Source organism: Amphiprion ocellaris, chromosome 1, assembly GCF_022539595.1.
Source record: "Amphiprion ocellaris isolate individual 3 ecotype Okinawa chromosome 1, ASM2253959v1, whole genome shotgun sequence".
Lineage (NCBI taxonomy): Eukaryota > Metazoa > Chordata > Actinopteri > Pomacentridae > Amphiprion > Amphiprion ocellaris.
The window spans coordinates 14991963-15014511 of NC_072766.1; the positions used below are offsets into that span (position 1 = coordinate 14991963).

The following is a 22549-nucleotide window of genomic DNA, read 5'->3' on the forward strand; positions in this document are numbered from 1 at the left end:
CCGTGGTTAAAAGCCCAATCAGCCTTAACGAAATCCATGTCACCTGCAGCACTTAGTGGCTGTGCAGCTTCATCTGTGTACGAGATTCTTCTCAAACCCTTCTGTAAGCATGAATTTCTCTTTCTGTTCACATTCAACCAAACCCAGGTTCCACTTCCTTCTCCACTCTCCCCTCACCTCCTGTGAGACTTGACATAAGTGGAACCTCGCTCATCATCAGGCTCCAGTGGTCTGCCATGCTCACCGGCTGCCCTCTCATGGTCGTGACGCTGCCTCTGTGTCAGGGCTCGAACGCTGCTGCTGCCGTTGGTGGATGGGAAGTCATAATAGCCCTTCCTCTTAGCTTTCAGTCTCAACTTGTTCCTGTAGTGCTCAATGTCTGACTTCTGCTTCAGTGCCAGGTTCACCTGCAGAGAGAATAGACCACAGGATACAACGAAACATGGAGAGATCAGAATATAAACAGACACGAGGCTCTGCTGTACGTGGTGTGGTTCTGGTTTTGTCTTCATAGGCAAGTGTGGATGACAGATCAGAGGGTTCAGGAGAGTAAAGTGAAACTCTGACACAATAGTCACAGTCAGAAAGATTATTTTTCATCTATATTGTATTGCTGTAACATCACAGACAACAAATAATGAAAAGAAAGAATGCATGATGTATCATGCCTCTGAATCAACTATTTCCAGCTATGCTTTAGTTTAAGAATGTTATATTCTACATCATTCCAAGAAATAGCACTTAAATGAGCTCACAATATATTAAAAAACTGCTTTTCAAAATAGAGTATCACATTTTCGTTAGCTTAACTGCGATTGGTGCACAGAAACATGTGACCATGTTTTCAACACAATCTTCACTTACACAAATAAACAGAAATACATGAGAAATAACCAAACTGTTCTCTAACTCAGTGTTTTCTTGTAACTCTTAGTGAGGGGCTGATGAAAATATGATAACAGAGCCTTAAGTACACTTGTACACACATGTAGTTGTGAACAAAAGTTTAGGTACACTTGTAAAGACCGTGTGTATGATGGTAGTCCTGATTTTTCAATGACTCCTTTAACTTTTAATCGTCTGTGATGGATGTTGGAAACACATTCATTTTTGTCACGAAAAGCAATCATGAATATTGGCTCTTTCACATATTTATTATACAGTAGGTCTTCTGAAAAGTGACAAAATTTGATGGGTCAAAAATATACATACAGCAACTTTAATCATAAGTTTTGGTGATGCATAAAATTGTGTCAATCAAATTTTCTTAGTGACATGATCTCTTAACTTCTCCTGAGTGATTACAACATCTACAGCGACTACAGCTGTTGACCTATCTGAGCAAATTTAAATAAGGCCAATTTTTTATGCTTACCAGGAAAAAGCAAAACATTGAAACACAAACAAATCAGCAAAGTAATTTGAAGCCATTTCAAAGGATCTACAGAACTAAAAATTAACTGTGCAAACCATTGTTTGTAAGTATTAAGTACATGGTACAATTGTGCCACTGTCACAATCACAAGAAAATACAAACTATCACCTGCTGCTGAGAGATAATTGGTCAGGATGAGTCAACCAAAAATGATCCAAAAACAGATCTGCAATACATTGGAAATTGCTGGAACACTTCTGTCAGTGTCCAGAGTCAAGTGTGTTTCACATCACCATGGGCTGAGAGGCTGCTGTGAGAGAAGTAAGTTCTTACTCTAGAAATGGCACCTGCTGATCACAAAGACAAAGAAAAGGACTTCTGAAGGAAAGTTTATTGGTCAGATGAAACAATAATTTAGCTATTTGGCCTCAATGTGCAGAAATATGTTTGGAAAAATCAAGGTGAGGCCTTTAACCCCAAGAACACCAAACCAACTGTCAAGCATTGGGGTGGTGGTATTATAGTTGGGGACTGTTTTGCTGCCAGTGAAATTGGTGTTTTACACAAAGTAAATGGAATAATGAAGGAGGAGGATTATCTCCACATTGTTCAGGAAAACCTAAAGCCAGAAGGTTGGATATTGGACGCAGCTGGGTGTTCTAACAAGACAATGACCCCGAACACACATCAAAAGCGGTAAAGAAATACCAAAATCAGGCCAGAATTAGAAGTTTTGGATTGGTCTCTGCAAAAGTTATGACTTAAAATCCGACAAGAACCTGCAGACTGTGATGAAGAAACAAGTCTTTGCCAGAAAACAAAATTAGTTTAACTGCACCAATTCTGTTAAGAGGAATGGTCAAAGACATAACAAGAAGCTTGCGGTTTAAGTAAAAGTGACAAAGGGACATTTATCAAATATTAGCATCGCTGTATATATATTTTTGACCCAGCAGATTTTGACATTATTCCAGAACAAAGGAATCAAAATTCCTGATTGTTTTTTGTGACAAAGACACATTTCAAATATTCCATCATAGAAAAAGAGTTATAGGAGTCATTGATTGAACTCAAGACTGCAATGATATACATGGTGTTTACAAGTGTATGTAAACTTTTATTTACAACTGTGTATATATTTATGCCAGTGTTTGTGGATGTGTGCGTAGGCATCACCTCTCCATTGACGATCGCTGAGTCCTGGCTTCGGTCGGAGGTTGCAGGATGTGAGTAGTTGGTCTGAGCCGCCATGGGCTTTATGGAAATGAGCTGCAGGGAGCCAGAGGAGGTGTCATATGGATCTGAAGAACAGAGAAGGAGTTCACTCACAAAGAGACTACAAATACCGCTAATCATTACATGTCTGTCTGACTTTTTCCCCTTCACTCTTTTCCCCTCACTCTCTCTCTCTGTCACCTTTGGGATTATGTCAGACATCAGTCGTCTGAGTCAGCAAATGAAGCGGCGGACACGCAGACTATAGATCACAAAGATAGCTTTGGCTTCTGAGGGTGTGGCAGTGCATCTCTCTGATAAATGAAAGAAACTGACTTTTCATTTTCATTCCATATTCGACATCAGATAAACTGGATTCAGATCTAGTTTCCCTTAACTCAGCTGATGAATTATTCAAATCCACCCATTAACAAAATTACAATCTAGCGAGCTCGATCCAATTCACAAGCAGAGTATTTGAATTAGATTAATTTAACCCACACCCACCACATGTGGAACATTTAGCTTCAGCGAACAAGAATAGAGCTGCAAATAATTCAACATCCGAATGGCTTTTACTTAAACTGCTCAGCATCTTAGAGGAGCACGAGATGTAAGACTTCACATGGTCTTTTTGCACTTTTTTTTTTGTTTTGCATTAGTGCAGGTGTGTATGTGTTTGTGCCAGCGTGTCACAGCATCCACTGGTCTGACGTACTGCATCATGTCTAGCAGAGCGTCTCACTCATGCATATTCATAAGGTCCATCTCTGGTTATTGCTGAGTGGCTACCTTTCTGACTATAAAATAAAAGCTGCAGTGGCAATGCATTTTTTTACAGTACCTGTATGCATGAGAAACTGAGACAGCAGAAGTGTCCCACGCAGGACAGAGATTTTAGTCATCTGTGACCCAGCTGACCTTGCGTGCAAAACAGCTATAGACTCAATTATTTGTTTTTTCATTTACGTGCAGCTCTCACCATCCCTCTTGCGCGTCTCCTCCTTTGTCAGTTTCTGCTGTGCTGTGACTTTCGGCACTGTCAGGCCCCTGCCGGAATTCAGCTTCTCTGATTCGTTGCTGATGACGGAACCATCCTCACTTGGCAACTTGCTGCAAGTAACCATAGCAACAGGAAAGGCGGTGAGCTCTCAGGAAGCTGGGCTCACAGCCAGGTTATGTCATCCCTCCCTTTAACAACCTCACCTTCCTCTCTCCCTCTCTCAAGCCTGTGCCCAGTAGCCATAATGTATTATTACGGTATTTGTTTGCATAATGAAAAAAAAAAAAAAAGTGTTCATATTAAAACCATCACTACACACTCTCGCTTCAAAGAATATCAGTCAAATCAAGACTATACATTAATGTGTGTTCGTATGTTGTGAACTGATGTCCACTGGTTTTGCAGTGACATTATAGCAAAGGAGAGAGAAATCATATTACTGTCAGAAAACTGCAGCAAAACCAAAGATGACAAAACAATTAAGATGATAACACTGCAATATATTGACTCTTACCAAGTGGTACATGGAAATTTATGCTTTTGTGTATTTTGCTGCCGTTCTGCATTTGTGAACTTGCGCCGTTTTACATGATCATGTGTCTCTACTACATATAAATGTATGTATTCTTAATTAGGTGTCATGCATGTTTCATAGCGGTGAGCATTCATGTCCAGATTGAAAGACGACTGGTTCTTGCATTAATTGGACAAACAATTGCTTTGTACAATTCATGTTTTACGAGCTTCAAACGCCGTACTGTAGTTGGAATTAGAGCTGATCAAGCCTCGGCTCAGAAGACCACAAGGCTGACAGTGACATCAAAGCACCACGGTCTATCCCCTAATTGTCTGGTAAAATTGATAACAGCAAAGAGAGACTGTGGAACAGTGGCTGCCCTCCCCTGCTCTAATTGAGGCAATGCTGCAGAGAGCTGGTTCCATGCAGCAGTCACAGGCTGTGCAGAGATGTGTAATGTGTAAAAAAAATAAAAATTAAGTTTAAGATTAAGTTTACACTGGCTTTTTGAGAAGGTTGTACATTTGATCCTGTCTTTGTGTTTAGAACAAATGTTTGACCTTGGTACAAATGAATGGATGACATTAGAAAGGATGAAGTATATTAGAGTTGATTATATGCAGTATGCATGAATGCTTTTTTGTTTTTGGTTCATTTGTAATGCATACTACATTCCAGCCCTAAGTCATATGTTAAGCTAAATACATCTTTTACCCAATAATAAAAAATTGTAATGTCACGCCATCAGGACATGGCTCCTAAGGCATTTAGGGACAGGTGTTGTTTCAAACATGCTGTACAACAGGTGAATGATTTTGCCTTCAGGCATCAACCAAAGAAAACACAAATCCGCACCAGATTCAATGAACATAGCATTCACTCGTCTGTGGTCTTGGCATCAAGTACAGATTTCTAATCCTGTTGCAATTGCATGACATCTGCTTTTCCACCAGCTGTGTCATATGCTGCATGGTAGAGAAATACTAAAAAATGATACTGTCAGGTGTTCGCAATATTCCAAGCTAAATGTATAGCTACTGCCATACTGTTATTTACTCTGATCTCCATCAGTTTCTGGGCATTTTTTTGCTCCTGTCACATTTTTACTCACTGTGAGCTAATTTTCACTGCAATATAAAGTCTTGCACCACTGTGGAAGCAGCAGTATCATGGCTAGAAGTTGAGAGAACTCAAAAATGTCTTCTATCAAAGCAACCCAAAGCTATAATGGCATAAATCGGCAAAAAGAAAGAAAAATGAAAGTTAAATTTCTTCGAATATATATGTTTTCAAAAGTTTAAAAAACATGGAAAGAATGCAGTGACATTTTTTAAGTGTCCACGGGAGTTACAGGGATTGTAACTCTATGCACTATAGATCTTTCACTACTTTCCTTTTTCATTTGTTTCCTTACTTGTCTCCTATCTGCTTTGTCTAAACACAGCCTGCAGTTCAGCCTAGTTCTGCCAAAAAGTCCCTAAATGTACGTGTGGTAATGGCACACTGTTTATTATTGGCATTTTTTTAATGAGACATATGGAACAAAGAGATAATTTTGATGAAATATCATAATTTTAAGCTTTGATGTAGCTGATTGTTCTGAAGAAACTACACATCACACATGATGTTCAAGGATTCAAGGATTATGTAATCATTTTTACAGTTTTTGGCTCTGACAATTTAAAAAAAAAAAAAAAAAACTGAAAAACATGGTGACATGACAGTTGAAATGCCAGTTCTCAAACTTATAATCCACCATTATCAGCTTCGTAGAACTACTAACTGTTACAACTAAGGCTGAAAATTCTTGAAGGTCAAAGTTCATATAACTGTTCACCTGTTTCAGGCATTTTGAAGGAAGCCCTGCAGCAATTCACTGATTAATGTGGCACAATCAACATCTGTTGGGTTTAAGGCACTGTCACTATATCCCAGATTTTTATCTCATAACTGGTGACAATTAGTAAAAGTTACCAACACTCAAGCAAATATTTGAAATCTGTCATAGAGGCTCTAATCTCTTCTTTTAAAATGTTACTATCTATGTGTAGGATGCCGGTAGAAGGAATTAAGTTACCAGCTTGTTATTTCCTGGGTTAATAGTATGTACCTGGCTGAAAACCAGCAAAAACTATTCATGATGACACCTGAAGACTTAAAGAGCTTTGGGAATCCTAAAGACCACCCGCTTGATGAATAACAAATTGAAAACTTTTGCTGCCTCTGGGCTCTTCCAAATCATTACTGCAGGTCCACCAAGTCTATAGATTCCCTATTCTGTGACATAAATTTAATTTGATATCATTATCCTGCATGGCTTTGAAAAATGACGCCCTTTTGCGTTCCTCGATTAAATAGTTTAGAATGATTTAACGTGGCAATTAATTTCCGAGAGAGCGCTACAGACTGTCAGAAGAGGAAAGTGGTCAATTTCACCTGTCCATACAGAGAACCATGGTAACGATCGCTTATCCTTCAGCGTCAGGGTGAAATGAGGACAGACAACAGTGCTGGAGGGAACTTGGTGTTTTATCGTCCTTTCTTCCCTTCATGCAACATATGAGCTTTTGAATGAGCAGGGGTGTATTGCTTGAGATAACGCCCGTGGTGTCAGCAAATGCATCACCCTACTGATGTTTGCTATCAGTCTCTGTTTAAGGAAAAACCTTAAAGTACTTCTAAATAAACCAGTATGGCTCAGTTGTTTCCTTCTAACATGCTCGATGCAACTGATGCAGCTGGGAAGCTGAGCCAAGTCTGAAAACCTAAGTCATAGCTTTGCAGAGCCTGTTAAACTGATCTTAAAAGCTGCTGTACAGATCATGAATATTGTTAATTATACTTAAGTGACAGTGTGGCTTTTCCTCAGCGTCATCCTTACATTATAGAGATTGACCACACAATATGCCCTCCCCCTTCTTGGCTTAAATCACTAAAAGATGAAAGATATCTAATGTTACTCAAACATCATAAAAAGAGAAAATGTCTATTTGTATGTCCCCAAGCAACCCTGGTGGATTTTAATCAGTAGCAGCCACGTGAGACATGCAGCAGTGTGAACCTTGGATGCTCCACAGACAGAGTCAGAAAGCGGCTCTCCTAATTATGAACAATGACTGCAGCTTTATTTATATTTACATTTTTTTTCTTGCACAAAAAAAAATGAGGAGAAATGACATTTCATTTCAACTCTAAAACAACTATCTGAGAAGCATACACATCTTCACTGCGCTAATTTTGAACACCCGACTTGTACTTCACACCAAACTGAAGCATTTAATTAAAACAAGTTCTAATAAACATAGACTTACTTTGGAGCGTTGTTTGCCTTGGAGCTGCCCCAGGCTCTTTCAAAGCCATCACTGTGACGATATGCACACTTACACATACAAATCTGTATACAAACACTCATCTGTCAACTGTCTCCCAGTGTTTTAATGCTTTTTATGTTCTTCTTAGCTCCAGAGACACTGAGAAACCTGTTTTGTTAAAACTGTTCTACAAACAGGCTTTTAATTTAACATTATAATTATCATTAATAATACACATACACAAACAAAATAAAACTATTTAACATCATCTCCTGGGGGGCTGCACAGTGGTGTAGTGGTTAACACTTTCACCTTGCAGCAAGAAGATCCCTGGTTCGCGTCCCGGCTTTCCCGGGATCTTTCTGCATGGAGTTCCCTGTGCATGCGTGGGTTTTCTCCGGGTACTCCGGCTTCCTCCCACAGTCTAAAAATATGCTGAGGTTAATTGATCATTCTAAATTGCCCGTAGGTGTGAATGTGAGAGTGCTTGTTTGTCTATATATGTAGCCCTGCGACAGACTGGTGACCTGTCCAGGGTGTCCCCTGCCTTCACCCGAGTCAGCTGGGATAGGCTCCAGCCCCCCTGCGACCCTAGTGAGGATTAAGCGGTGTATAGATAATGGATCATCTCCTGGGCTGAATATCAGCAAGGTTCACCTACATACATTTCCTCAGAGTAAAACTTTTTTTGAAGCCGACATAATCTGGATAACATCAAGGTTTCATTTTTAATGTCGCGACCGTCTTGTAATTTTCACTCTCTAGTTTGATTCCCTAGTCTTTCTTTTCACAATTTTCACCTGTTTTTTGTCATTGATCACAGCGCAAGAAGATGTAGATATGTAGAGTCAGTGCTACCTTTTGTGTTTGTCAGCGGTGAGGCTTTTCTTGCTGGCAGTTCCGTCTTGTTGCAGAGCCTTTTCCAGTGAAAGCGGCGTGTCCCGAATTTGTAGGGACATCACTAAAGTATCCTGGCTGACAGGCAGCGTCTCCTCATCTCCTCCCTGTTGGCCCAGGTGTTGCTTGGCGTAGTCAAAACCCTGGACTGGCTGATGGACAAGTTGAGTTGAAAAAGTAGAGAGACAGAAGGAATAGCTTCAGTGAGACTGATTTCCTTTCACGCACCTATAGTTATGTAGAGTAACCACTGATGGGAGAAACAAAGATGTATACATTTGCCAGGCACAAATGCCACATAGACAAACATCTAAAATAAAAAGCTAAAAAAAGTATATCTTTTGATGTCCAGAGGATTTAAGCAACAGAACTGGGATTACTGCACTGCTGTGCCTTTAAATAGATAAGCACAGATTTAACTGGGGCCCTTTTTCATGTCCTTCCAAATTCTTGTCAAATAAATGACTCGCAGTGGGCGGTGATAAGATGAGATTCGCAGACTTTCACAGAAATACAGTAATGAAGTTAAACATTAGAACACATTTGAGGAAAAGCAGCAGGACTAAAAGGACTCTCTCCAGCATTGGATGTTGACACGCTCATAGAAAGGTACAATAGAGGCCAGAGCAGTTGAGACTCACACACTAATACAGACACACACCTATACACTGAAATATTTAGGACTGCTCTCATCACAGTGTCATAAATTGTCAGACACACATCACTGCCTCAAAGCCCAGCCGTGGTGCAAAATCAATGCGTGATACTCTCCAAACATTCATCCTCTCTTAGCCTATAGCACATACACAATAAAGTAAAGTAAAGATTTTCATAGAATCCGTTTTCTCACCAACTGAAAGTGTGACTGTTCCTGGTCTCAAAAGACTAAAAAGGGTGTATGATGAAGGAGGCTGCCTTGCAGAGAGTGAGCAATGCAGAAAAGGTAGTGCAGGAGCTTCATTTAAATTTTTAGGAGTTACTATCTCAAGAATTTCACTTGGTTTTTACACTACATATTTGGAAGAACTTGTTATATACTAACTAAAATATGAAGGTTTGTCAAGCCAATAGTTTCTTATATCTGATAGAAATAAGCTGGGAATGCGTTTTTTACATGATGAGTCTTTGCAGGACCTTAGACAGTGTGGAATAACTGCTCTGAAGTAGCACTGAAGTTGTTTTTTCAGTTTAATATAGAAGATTTTATTGCTTTCTCTCTAATGAAATTCCATAAATAAAGCAGTGGGATGTGCCGGGAGATATATTCCGCGTTTTCATTTATCTACAATGATGTATGCCAGTGTACCACCGGGCACAAAAAAAAAAAAAAGCAACACACACAGAGGCGGAAACATAACTTGTTTCGGACACTGCAGCAACCCTCAATGCAATGGTAATGGGAACCATTTTCAATCTTCCCTGCACAAAATAAACAAGTGTCAGTATGCACACCAACACAGGCGCTCATTCTGCTTGAAAAAATACGATACCCTGAATAACCATTCTCTGTGAAGCTTAGTGTTTCAAATTTGGCATCTGGAGTCTGCTATAAGAAGAACAGGCAACACCAGCCCTTCATCCAAGGAAATCTCAATGTTAAAGCTTTGTTACTCCAAAGTGCTGCTGTATCCTTAGTTTCCATTAGCACAGCAGGATTTATTGAAATATATCGCAGGTGTTGTCTGCACAGAATCCCATTCAAATCCCACTGTTGGCACAGTAGAGCCTTGAAAATGAAAACATGGATCGGTAATGAGAAGGAATACAGAGGCAGATACCTGGTGATAATAGCCCACATCCCTCCGATACGCCATCTGAAAGCAAAAGAAAATGTTTAAAACTGTGTGTGTGTTCAGTTCAAGTTTGTGTTCTGCACTTAGTGGGATTCCGCCAATGCATTTAAACAAGGGATTCAGATGGGATAATGTAGGAAACCTGGCAGTAAAATATAGAATGCAGGATAAAACTCACAGGATTCATAGGAGTTACTTGGATACAAAAAGTCACCTACACACCACAGCATCACAAACCCTCATCAGTCACTGACACACCACACAGTCCGCACACTGTAGCTATACAGTTTTATAGAATTAAAGCGCTAATTGTTTTCTCAATTAATGGTTTTATAGATCAGAAAGTAGTAACTTTAATTTCCCCAAGCCCAAGGTCTTTGCATGTCTTCATCCAGTCAGCTATCCAAAACTAAAAAGTAGTCAGTTTGCAATGACATAAAATTAAGAAATGTAGCAAATTATTACATTTGAGAGGCATTAAAACTAATTGAAACAATAATTTATTCTCAGAAATGTAGATCAGAGACGTAGAAAGATAGATACCTTAGCTCTGGGATTGAGGTTACCGATGGCATCAGCTTTAAAGTCATTCTTATTCTTCCTGCACAGCACCGCAGTGATGATGATAATAATGAGCGTTACTACGGAGATCGGGGCCAACACTGCAGCAATTATCCAAAGGTTATTAGGAGGGTTTTTGACCACAGCTGAAAAAAGAAAAAAAAAAAACATTTTTTCACCATCATCACTTCATGACAAAATGATAACCATTAGTCCCACTGATGGGTTCGTTGGAAGGATAGCACACAGTGTAATCTTACTGCTAAAACATGCAGAAGCATTCATCACACCCACACTAAAAGCTGCTGCTCAATCTGATACATAGTGTCCCTGATTCAGCTATTGTAGACGACACTCTGTAAGAGAATGCTCCATACGCTCTCCCCCCTCCTCTCCCTCTCTCTCTTATCCAGCTCAGTCTCACCCCGTCTACCCTTCTCCCTTTCTCAGCACTGCAGCCCAAACAAACAGCGTCCTGCCGGGAGCATTTCAGAGAGATTAGAGAGCAAAGCGCTTTCTCAACCTTTTCTTCTACGTCCCTCATCCCAACACCAGCTTTTCTTTCCAAACTCAGCATGAGTCATTTGTTTTGGTTTGCATGTCTGTCTCTGAGTGTTTCTGTCGATTTGCCTAGTTGGCAAAAACGCTAGAAGGATGCTGTGCTTACGTTCTGCTTGCAGCTGGACAAAGTAGCCCAGGGTGAGCGCCATGGTTTGGGAATCGACCGTGTTCAGGACCTTGGCGGCTGACGTGCCCGATAAAGGAATGCCATTGTGTTGGACGTAGTAGGTCATCTCTGCTGGATTCTTTAGCCCCGACACCCTTCGGATGCTCACCATCTGATTGGAAAGGAAAAGGGCTGTGTTTCAATGAACTACAATGCTCTCAGTATCAGCTGAAGCAGATTACATTACAGGGAAAAAAGAGTAAAACATGTGGAGTCTCCTGAGAGGAAAAAAAACACATGTACAGAATAGAATATTTGTTTAGTGAAAGATTCCACCTCTGGCTTGCTTTGATGAGCAATTAGCAGATGATGAGTTGAGGAGCTCCCTAATTATCATGGGCTGACCACAAGTAATCATGTAAGCGTGTGCACAAGTGCGAATCAAAGTGTACATCTTATGAAATATTCATACAGTTAGAAATAAGCCCACACTACAATCTGACTAATTTGACTTCTGACTAACATGCCAGGGCAGCCAGGCAAAACATTAGAATCAGAATCTGAAATGTTTGGCAGTTCCCAGATGGAACACGGTGCCGGTTTCTTACCTGGACAGTGTAGCTGCCTACAGTAGTGGCTCGTCTAAAGCGAGTGCCCTGCTGGCCTGCCAACACGAACAACTCTGCCAGCCGCTGCTCCATTAGACTGGCAAAGCTTTGGTACTGTCCCTCCAGGCTGCCGTTATCCACATCCTGGATCACTGCAAATGTAGTCGAAAGACAGAGGATGGCCAGATGGTTGTAAAGAGAGAAAATAAATTATTGGCGAGGACAGAAAGTAGCACCAAAGAAAGAAGGGACAGAAGCAGAGTTAGCAATATATGTGTCCTCACAGCTTTCATATTCAAGTCTAGTCTCACATTAATTAATGAGACATTCAGTAGATTATTACAGAAAAAAAGATTCTTTCTGTCCCCTAGTGGTAAAAAAAAAATCATCTCACATGGCCGCTCTGTTTTATCAACAGCTGAAAAGCAACAATCCTGGTTGTATATCTTGTTCAGTGTGAGTAAATCCCATTATCTAGGGGCTGACCTTGAACTGGCTCAGCCTCTCATTGCAGTAAGTGCAGGGTTAAGAGCTACAGAGTCTGATGGGAAAGATCCATCCATTACACAGTATGTATAACAGTGTGGATGCCCTTGACCATTGTGAGATATATTGTTCCTGCTCAGCATATGCAGTCATTCATAAACCCCGCCGAGCGAATACTATCAAGGACGCCTCAGCATTTAGTTGCTCCTGTGAAAGGAGGCATTTCAGATTATGAACATATGGAGGTGCATTATGTGGTAAAGTTCCCATAAATAGTGTCACAGTTGTATAAGTGCATTACTCTCAGTCCTGTATGTGCATATTTTGTGTTATAAAGTAGTTTTAGAATTGTGAATTGCTTGCATCTGAAAATTTGCCGAATGTGGATCATCAGATTCAAAAGGAGATAATGAGTCATTCCCTATAAAATCAACCAGATCTGAAAAACTTCCCATCTCATACCCCCTCAGAATCAGTTGGTGTTTTTTATACAATACCTTTAGTCTATTTTATGAAGCCATGCAAAATTTTACCTTCATACTATGAATATTTTCCGACTTACAGGCCTTGGAAGAACATAGAGGTGGGTCAAAATTTCACGCTTTTGAATTCGTCATACTTTTTCCAGCATTTTTTCAGCCCTCATAACTTCACAAGTAAAGGAGGTAGTCACATGAAATTTCCAGGGCTGAGAAACACATCTGCACTCAGTCAAAAACTGCAACCAAATCGATTTTATATCCATCCCCAGCTGTCACAAGCCAAGCTCAAATCTAATTTCTCTAATAGTGGCATATTTTCACACACATATAATGTCAAATCTGAGATTCTATTTAGTGAAAGAATTAAAAACATAATAATTCCTACACCACCTTTTTTTTACACATAAAGTAGGTCACAAAAAAGATGAAAAAATACTGCAAATTTAATAGCACAGAAATATGATCCACCCCTATGTCGTATGAAGATCAAATTTTGCATGGCTTCATTAAATATTACTAAAGTTACTGCGCAAAAACCCAGCTGACGTTCGTATAGTCACAGAGGTAACAATTGATCAAAACATTTGTTTTGGCACTATATTTGATACTTTTTGCAACATTACATACAAAAAGTCTGAAAAAAGAATATCTGTTTTTTTAGTAATCGATAAAAAATAAATAAAATTGAAGCAATATTCCTACCTGTGACAACCCAGAAGTCTCTGGTTGCAATGGAGGTGTTTAGATTGTGATATTCCAGTGCTGCAAAGACAAAAAAAAAAACGGTGCAAATAAAGTCGGGATATTATCTTCTTACCTTACATTTTCCTTCCCAGGTTTGTATTTTTGTTTTGCAATGAAAGCTTTCTTGTATAATTATTATTTCTGACGCTGCAACTGTCACTTTGTTGTCTCAGCTGTGTTTCTGTTAGCCAGGTGTTTATTACTCGAGGAACCATTTCTCGTAAATCTGAGCCACATATTCAGCATTTATCAAACCTTCCTTGAAGAATGAGAGCAGTTTACAGTTTGGTGCTTTTTGTGTGGTTGAGATCTCAGTTTAAAGTCTCATTATCACTGACTATCAGACAAATATGGAAGCAAAGAGGGGTTTAAAGCTGTCTGAGCTCTGGTTGTCTTTGCGTTCTTTTACATCTATTTCCTGCTTGATTAAGCTCTTGCGGTGGAGGCTGATGCAGTGTTTGGGGGGAGAGAATGCTGTATCAGTGGCCTGTGAAAGCAGAACTCACACATGACAGGAGAGAGGGGGAGAGAGGGGGAGAGAAGGGTGAGGGGAACAGCAAGAGTTTTTAGCATTGGTAATGGATAGGGCTGCAGGGTTGCCACGCAAAATCAGTTCTGTCTATAAACTTGAATCATGTTGAATATTAATCAGCGAGGAGGTGTCCCATGAAGCACTGCTGTTTTGTGATGAGAGCCAGGGGGTTAAACACTGAAGAGCGTTTGTAAGTCATTTCAAGAAGTTGAGGGGGAAAAAAACTTCAAATTCTGCAGAAACAGAAAGCTATATTTAAAGTTCTCAGTGACTGTTGCAGTCTAAAAAGAGACATTTTACAAATAGCTTGACTCATAGAAATTACTGGAGAGCAGAGGAGGAGTAGAAGAGCTGAACATGACGGTCCGGCCTACACAAGTGCCATAGGAACACTGGGGCCGCAAACAGGCACTTCGGAGCGGTGAGAGATCCCGGGCCTTTTTCTGTCAGTGCACAGCCCGCGGTGGTAGGAGAATCCCCCACTGTTAATTATTTACTGCAATAATTGGCTTCGAAGTGCGGAGGCAGCCTCTGCTAGCATATGCTCACACCTCCTGCGAACAGTGTAATATCACTAACAGAGAGGCTTCAAAACATACAGAGCAAAATCCCTGTTACACACTCTCTAATTCTTGCTTTTACTCTGCTGTCTCACTGGGGTTTTCTCCATGTCAGTCTTTGCTCCCTCAGAGTCTCCTCTCCTTCTCTGCTCAGCAACCCAAGCATCCTGCCTGCAGGTAACTTGATTTTCTTACTTAATTCAATCACAGCACAGAGTGATGTTTAATTTAATGCTCGCTACTAGAGATCCTATTTATCTTGATCTAAACAGGGCAGAAACCAAAACTCCTTTCTGCCCTCAGTGACACTGTATCCCAGATCAGGAGCTAAATCCCTTTGAAGACAGGATTTAAGGGATGCAACCCCACAAACCCAAAGGCTCCGGTAAATAAAAAAAAAAAAAAAACTCTGCTTAGAAATGCAAACTCCTTTTTTCTCAGTTTGGTAAACACAACCTCTAAGTGTTTAATCTTATATTTGGATCTTTTGATGTTGTCTGTATCCCATAATTCATTGCAGGTTGGTCCATTATGTAATGAAGGATGCGGACTGCACATGCCAGCTTTTAAAGTAGGGAACTATTATGTGAGCATGTTTTATTGAGCAGGTATGTGGTTCAGCTGATCAGCAGTCACCTGCAGAAGATGAATAATGAAACCATGAACTTCATCCATTTATCTCTAATACCAGGAAACAGTAAGATTCATGGAAGTTAATGCAAATGTCTTATGGATTAGCAAAGTTTCTGCAAAGAACACATCAGTCTTCTCTTAACAGTGTGAACTTTTGATTCTAAATCCTACTATATGAGCCAACAAGGTACACACTGGGAGGATTGAGAAGATCTTTACCCCATTTCCACAATGGTCTCAGTAAAGGAAAATGGTAAAAGTTAAAATAAAATGCTTTCAGAGAGAGGGTGTTAGGAGAAAGCCCCTGGCTTAAGTCCAGGCTCAAGCATCAACTCTGTCGTGACCCCGAGCATGATCTTGCATAGCCAAAGCTCATTCTTGTCAAACTGACCACAGTTTAGAGAATTTCAAGCACTGCAGCCGCTTAAATGCCATTTAAATTAAGCTAGGGGAGTCTTATTTCTGCTTGAACAGAAAGCTAGCCAGAGGTACAACTCCCACACATAGGCCTCTTCGAATCCACAGCCACTCCTATGGATGAATCTGTGTTCTTGACCCAGTGTATCTTTAAAAAGATCTCATCCAGTCCTCTTTGAGCTTGACGGGGCAGCAGTTTGTTTATACATTACATTATGTAAGACACTGAGACCCATTTTGCATGTATTCTGCAACACTTGTCTGGGCAGGGCTGAGTGCTCTCACAGTGTCAACATTCAGAGTCCAACACTCAATCACTTTGCTAAGCATGTTAAGCAGAAGAAATAAGGCTTAAAACTATGTGCAGACACTTGTATTGATTAAAATGGAACACGGAGAAGACAGACGACTGAAAAATGCAGCTGAAACGCCTCCTGTGCAGACTGTTGAACATGAACGATCATTTACCCTTCTCGTGGTGTTCTGCAGAGGTTTTGAGCAAGATATGTTATGAAATATGACATTTTGACCTCAGGGTGTATGATGGAAGATGCCCTGTTGACTTGTAACTGCTTCAGAGCAACGCACTGAGAAGGTCCCATGACTTTTGTAACACAAAGAGCAACAGGGAAGCCCAGATCAAGACAGGAAAGTGTAGTTATCGTTAGAAATCAACTCTGGATGGTGAAACGGGTGAATGCAGATTCCCAGATCTGTTGATGAAGTTTTGTTGTGACTTCACTGTGAATGAGATCAAGCAAAACAATGAATCTCTCTCCAGGGATTAATAAAGCGCCATAAAAATTATGTCTCATTACATTTGCATCTGAGCTCTAGATCTGCCATATTTCCCTCAAATGAGCAGTTCCACTGGGGATGGACGCAGGCTGCACACTACAACTCTCCTGGGATTGCTGTTTAGAGTCCTGCTGATTCCCTGTCACTCTTCATTTGTATTTCTCTGAGTACAGTGCTAACACAGATGGAGGCTGAGAACGCCCTCAAAGCGGGCTGAGATGAAAGGCATGGGCTTAGTTGTGTCTTTTCATCAACTGTCTTTTAGTGACTCAAACATTAGAAAACAACTGTGATCGTAAGAGCAGCAGAACAGTCGCAAACATCCAATTACTGAAAAAACTGGACGTCAGTCAGGCTTAGGGAGGGAATTCCTGAGTTTTGCCAGTGCTTAGATTCTGAGTCTATGTGAACGCAAAAATTCTCGGAACAACAATAAATAAATTTCAGTTTCTAGGTTTGCATTTGGTCTTGATTTCTGTTAGTATTGTCCATCAATACATCTGTCTAAAGTGGAAGATGAAACCTTTGTGAGACAGTTTGAAAAGTTTATATACAACCTCTTCTAGGCTTCAACACAAGGAAAAAGTCAAGAAAGGCTGAGCACTTGTTTTTGTTTTTTTTTCTTTTTTTTGGAGTCTAATTTGTAGTTGGAGAGCAAATCATTCCCAAGAGAACACAAGAACTACTTCTGGTGTCTGTTCTTGTAATGCTGTTGAATTACTCCTGACTAAAACGCGTATTTTAGAATGCAAATTGTAACTTACGCTCAGCAATGATAAGTGGTGGATAGAAGAGGAAGTAGCCCACCAGCTCAGCTGACAGCTGACCAAGGAGGTTTGAAGCAGCAGTGCCATTAAGGAAGACAGTCCCATTTTTCACAGTGTAGACCAATGACACAGCGGGAGAGCCGGCTGCCTGAGAGACACTCAGTATCTGGGATAAAAACAGGAAGAGGTCACACAAGAGGGTGCAGAGAAGCATGGAATATTACAAACAAATTGCTTGGGATTAGACTAAACACTATAATGTGCAAATTACAACAAGGCTTCTTCTAAATAACATGGAAGAAAGTGACAAAAAAATCAATAATTGTCTTGGATCAGCAAACATTATGAATATCATCATCAAGAAGCACGACAGCAGAGAAATTGGCAAGCCATGAAAGAGTGTAAAAATATTCCAGCATCAGTTTTTTTCATCCATGCATAACCGTCAAATTAGTTTTAATATAGGGTGCACTTTAATGTGGCAGCTCATTAAAATTAATACAAACATTGCCTCTCTAACATAATTAATTTGCATCTCAGAAGCAGCTCTTTAAAAAGAAAAAAAGGCACCGCCTGATGCGCTAAAGGACAATTTAGCTAAAATTGCACATGTTTTGCATCTGGGTTTTTTTTGGCCATCAGTTCCCACTAACCACATCATGATACCGATGTGTATTAAAGGACAAAGCTGTTTAAGTTATCTATCCTACATATCCTTTTTAAAATGCTAAAAAAAAAATACATTTTGTAAATTTGAGTGTATAGCAATTCATTTTTTATGTCTCTTTGGGTTCTGGAAAGTTCTGTATACATGGCATGGTCCAAAATAAGGTAACATCAGGCCAAACACCTTCTTTTGACTAATGTAAGTGTAATGATGTCCACTCGAGACTTTCAAAGCTGGTAATCATGGTATTACAATTTGTAACACTAACAGTAAAGGGAACACCTACACAGTTCTAATAGTGCAGCCCAGTTGTTCCACCACTGTACCTGAACAGAGAGTCTGCTGTTAACGTTGAGCACTTTGGCCTGAGCTTCAGAAAACACCTTCTCAAGCCGCTGTTCCATCATTTGAGAGAAGCGACAGGACCGAGGATCATCATCTGCTCCCACAAACTGCAGCACTGCAATATAAAGATGAGACAAGCTGACAAAACTGTGCACTTCAGAACTATTTCTAAAGAATTTGATAGATTGCTACAAAGATTTTGGCTGTCTTGATAGTGTAGTAACACTGACTATAAGATGACTTTACTATTTAAGTATCTATATTTAGGTTGTGACATTGTCATTCCGCTCTCTGATGTGGTGTCACAAAATGCCATTTTTATTTACTTCTCTTCACTTCTCTTCCAGTGCACAGTCACAGCAGGAACAAATAACAGTAAGTCTCAACTGATCTCTGACTTATTTTTTGTTTTCATCCTGACTGAGCACTAGCTGACCTGTTTTCAGCTGGAAGCCGGCGGCTGGGCTGGTTCTCCATAATGCAACTGGGAGGGGCAAGGCTGTTACCATGGGGAGGTACTGTCGCAGGTCTGCAATCAGCTTATCGCGGCCATAGGACGCCAAGGCTTCCAGCACTACAGACGGAGGGTAAACTAAGTCCCCTCCAGTCACATGATAAGCCACCGTCATGTTGGGAGAACCAAATACAGTCTCCACCTGAGTGAGAAAAGTAAAAAAAAGAAAGGATTAAAAAGTCTTTCACAAGCCGTATTGGTAGTTTTTCTTACTTTACAACCCATTAATTACACAATGGTTTCACCTGAGAGGGCAAAATTAAAGGGGAACTTCACATCAGGTTGAAAAATAATGTTTCATTGCCCTCTCAGGTTGAAAATATCAAATCTGTCTCACCTATGACCCCACACTGATGAGTAAGGTCAGAGTTGTAGGTAAAACAATAATGTCACAAGATCTTGGACTGCACTTGTACATCACTACAGCAATGTGAGAGGTGAAACCACTGAAGGTCAACAAAAAGTCAAAGGTTGAGATAAATTTAATCCAATTTTCTGCCACTGTTGTCTCACAGCATAATTATATCTTGAGATAAAATAAATTTTCAGGTGAAGCCAGCAGATAGATGTGCCTGTTTATGGCGAACCCAGTCAAGTATAATAAATACTTGAAAGTTATGGCAGGTTTAATGGCAAAAAGATCCATAAAAGTACAGAAATTACAGTACCTCAGTCTGATTTCAAAACACTGGAAATAAATAGCCCTAGAATAAAAACATAGATAAAACAGTATAAAGCTAAAGTTTGTTCTATAATAAAACATCCAAACAACCAGATAAAGTGGGCCAAGATTAAACTAAATTAAACTCTAAGTTTGCATTCTCCTCTGTGGAATAAAAGTGACACTTCATCACCCGGACGAAAAATCGAGCAAATCTAATGTGACCATAAAGCTGTTATTTGCAGAACCACAGCTTGATGTGCATCGTTACCCACAAAACAACCACAAGTGACAGTTGTTCTGTATGATAAAAAATCTGACAGTTGACGGCTGACAGTGATTTCTTCCTTTCAGATAACCGCCAGTCATATAAACAGGGTTTGAAAGTCACTTACAGACACTTGAATATTGCTTAAAATAGGCTAGATATGAGAGTAATTTTTTTTTGTTTCATTACCTCCAATGTCAAAGTCACCATTGTGTGGTAAAATCTGGTCACAAGGAGAGACTGCTTTCAAAGATATTTACCAACAGACCTTTTTTTTTTCACAAAGCTTGGGTGGAATATAATTGATCATAGCGCTATAGGCTGCTTCGTTTTCATGAGCCTGGTATTGCACATGCTGACTCGTCACACTGTTAATCTTACTGGGACACCTGATTAAAACAGAGGACACCTGTGCTTTTCCAACAATGACAAGTCAAAATGTCGGCTGTAGAAAGGGCTAGTTTGAAGTATGATGCATATTTTGTACACTATAGTGAAATTTAAAAAAAAACATACGCTGTGAGTCAAAAATTGTATGTGTGCTTTGAAAAATGTTCAGCTAATATAAAGTATTTGCAGTTAATCTGAAAAGGCATGTAAGCAGACAAAATGAATGACAGTATTGAAATGCATTGGACTGAATATGCACTGAAGATTGCATTGTATTGCATTTTATAACCATAGACTGCATATGAAAGATGGACATAACAACCATGACGTCAAACATTTGGTTTGTGGACTACTACTTTGAAGCAACGACTTTGACGATTAGCCATTGTCTTTGAAAACTTGACGTTAGAAGCAGGCAGTGGATCTGACTAGAGAGTCCGAGGACACTACACATGTGATATGTTAGCGACCTGTCAATCACAAAATAGCAGCGTCTTCAAACATACCCTGCTTCGATGTCAGTTTGACTATAAATGTGATGATAATTTATTTAATGAACTTTGTGCTGTATTGAAAAAATCTTGAAACTAGCAAATGATACCATAAACTCAAGATTCAAATGTTCGCTGATATAACAGATTAAGTGGGAAGCTGGGCTGTTTTCTCATAGACTTCTCTACAATCTGACTTCTTTTTGCAACCAGAGGAGTCACCCCCCACTGGTTGTCAGAAGAAATGCAAGTTTAAGGCATTTCTGTACTGATTTCACTTTTTTGTCCATCTTTATGTCCATCTTTTATATATAGTCTATGTGTATAACACAGATGTGTCCAACTAGAAGAGGCTGCTGGAGGTTAGTTTTTTGTAATGAGAGGTTTATGCTTCTTCGCTTTTAAATAAAAAATTCAGGTATTCCTATGTTCTTTTTCCCACAGAAGCAAATACAAAATCGTGGTGTGTGATGAAAATAAAATGTAAGCGTATTACTCAGTAAGAGTTTGACTTTTTCGTGAACTCTTTGCACGTAGAAACTGGGAAGCAAATGATGACAGAGCTAGGTGTGTTTGTAGGAGAGGGGAAACCATTCAGATCAGTCATCTAAACCCATCTGAAAGCCTGTGCTGACAAGGAGACCCACTGCCCGAAACACTGAGAGCCTAGTTTCTGTAGCTGAGAGTCACCACTCTGCCTCCTCACAATTCAGCCTTGTTGCAAGCTCAGTGAAAAGAGCCCTTTATTATCACTTCATCCTCTCAGGCTTCACCCATGTGAAGGTGTTATTAAGAGATTGAATTTCCAACACACTTACTAACGCTTCCTAAAAAAGAAAAGGGTGACAGACTGCAACAGATTAACCCAGCAGATCTCAGCTTTGGCATTCAAAAAGTTTCAAGTCACGGTAGATTCTTAACTCCATGGAAGACACGGAAATAGTTCACTATCATTTTTTTTCATGGAATGGTTTAAGGCTTGTGGTTGAATTCATTTAGTCTATTTTTCATCATCTTTTTAGCATCAGCTCAGCACATCGCTCTCCTCCCAACCGTTTATAACCTATAATTAAACACAGAAGCAATTTCCCCAGCCAACAGCTTGCTTCCCATTGGATGAGAAAGCAGTGCTACTACTAAAAGGAACCCAAGCAACGTTGAAATGGGTGACAGGAGTGCACTGAAGCACGACACCTTCAGAGAATACAGAGAGGGAGTGAACATGTGAGAGCATTGACCTTCACATGGGCAGGACGAATAACACAGGCTTCATTCTCAATTATTTGATACTTCCACGCAGAGAAATACAACACGGTGAAACATTACACCAGACTGCACACATACAAGTAAATGCACACACACACATAGAAACACACACGCATAGATGCATTTAACACTCGCTCAAAATTGCAACACTCTAAAGGCACTTCAACCCCCTGGAGACTATGAGAGGAGAATTTTGTTCTATGCAAAGAATCACACTGCATTTCCATTTATTTCCACAGCCCTGAAAACTGTTTTATAACAATATTTAGCTAGTTTTTCTCATGTTTAGTGCACACACAGAAAAGAGACATTTAACATCTTGCAAACATTGTTCCCAGAGTAAGTCTTTATCTCTTTATTTTAAACACAAGTCCCCACATATATGCATTTCTGCTTCACACCGGCTGCATTTTAACAGAGCCTCTCGTGGCTAAGAGGTGCTCCTGATACAAAGTCGACTCTGAGTGCAGGTATTAGAGGCTTACTGGAGAGAGAGAAGCTGTTTTTTTGGCACAGTGGGAACCATGATTGGTTCCACAAATTACTAATCCACACACACAAACACCATTGTGTGTGCACTG

The 22549-nt window shown here is 39.9% G+C and overlaps 1 protein-coding gene across 2 annotated transcripts in view; it reads right to left on the minus strand.

The window, feature by feature from the left end:
* The window catches only part of kiaa1549lb (KIAA1549-like b), a 64278-nt gene that overhangs the window by 9835 nt on the left and 31894 nt on the right, over window positions 1-22549 (minus strand). For both annotated transcript variants that reach the window (XM_055011946.1, XM_055011948.1), the window contains exons 5-16: window positions 18815-19034; window positions 18360-18493; window positions 17364-17532; window positions 13618-13677; window positions 11948-12099; window positions 11340-11511; window positions 10655-10818; window positions 10097-10132; window positions 8280-8470; window positions 3573-3703; window positions 2552-2676; window positions 178-407 (exon numbers count right to left, since the gene is read on the minus strand). In XM_055011946.1, coding sequence (XP_054867921.1) covers window positions 178-407; window positions 2552-2676; window positions 3573-3703; window positions 8280-8470; window positions 10097-10132; window positions 10655-10818; window positions 11340-11511; window positions 11948-12099; window positions 13618-13677; window positions 17364-17532; window positions 18360-18493; window positions 18815-19034 — 1784 coding nt within the window. The remainder of the gene's footprint in view (window positions 1-177; window positions 408-2551; window positions 2677-3572; window positions 3704-8279; window positions 8471-10096; window positions 10133-10654; window positions 10819-11339; window positions 11512-11947; window positions 12100-13617; window positions 13678-17363; window positions 17533-18359; window positions 18494-18814; window positions 19035-22549) is intronic.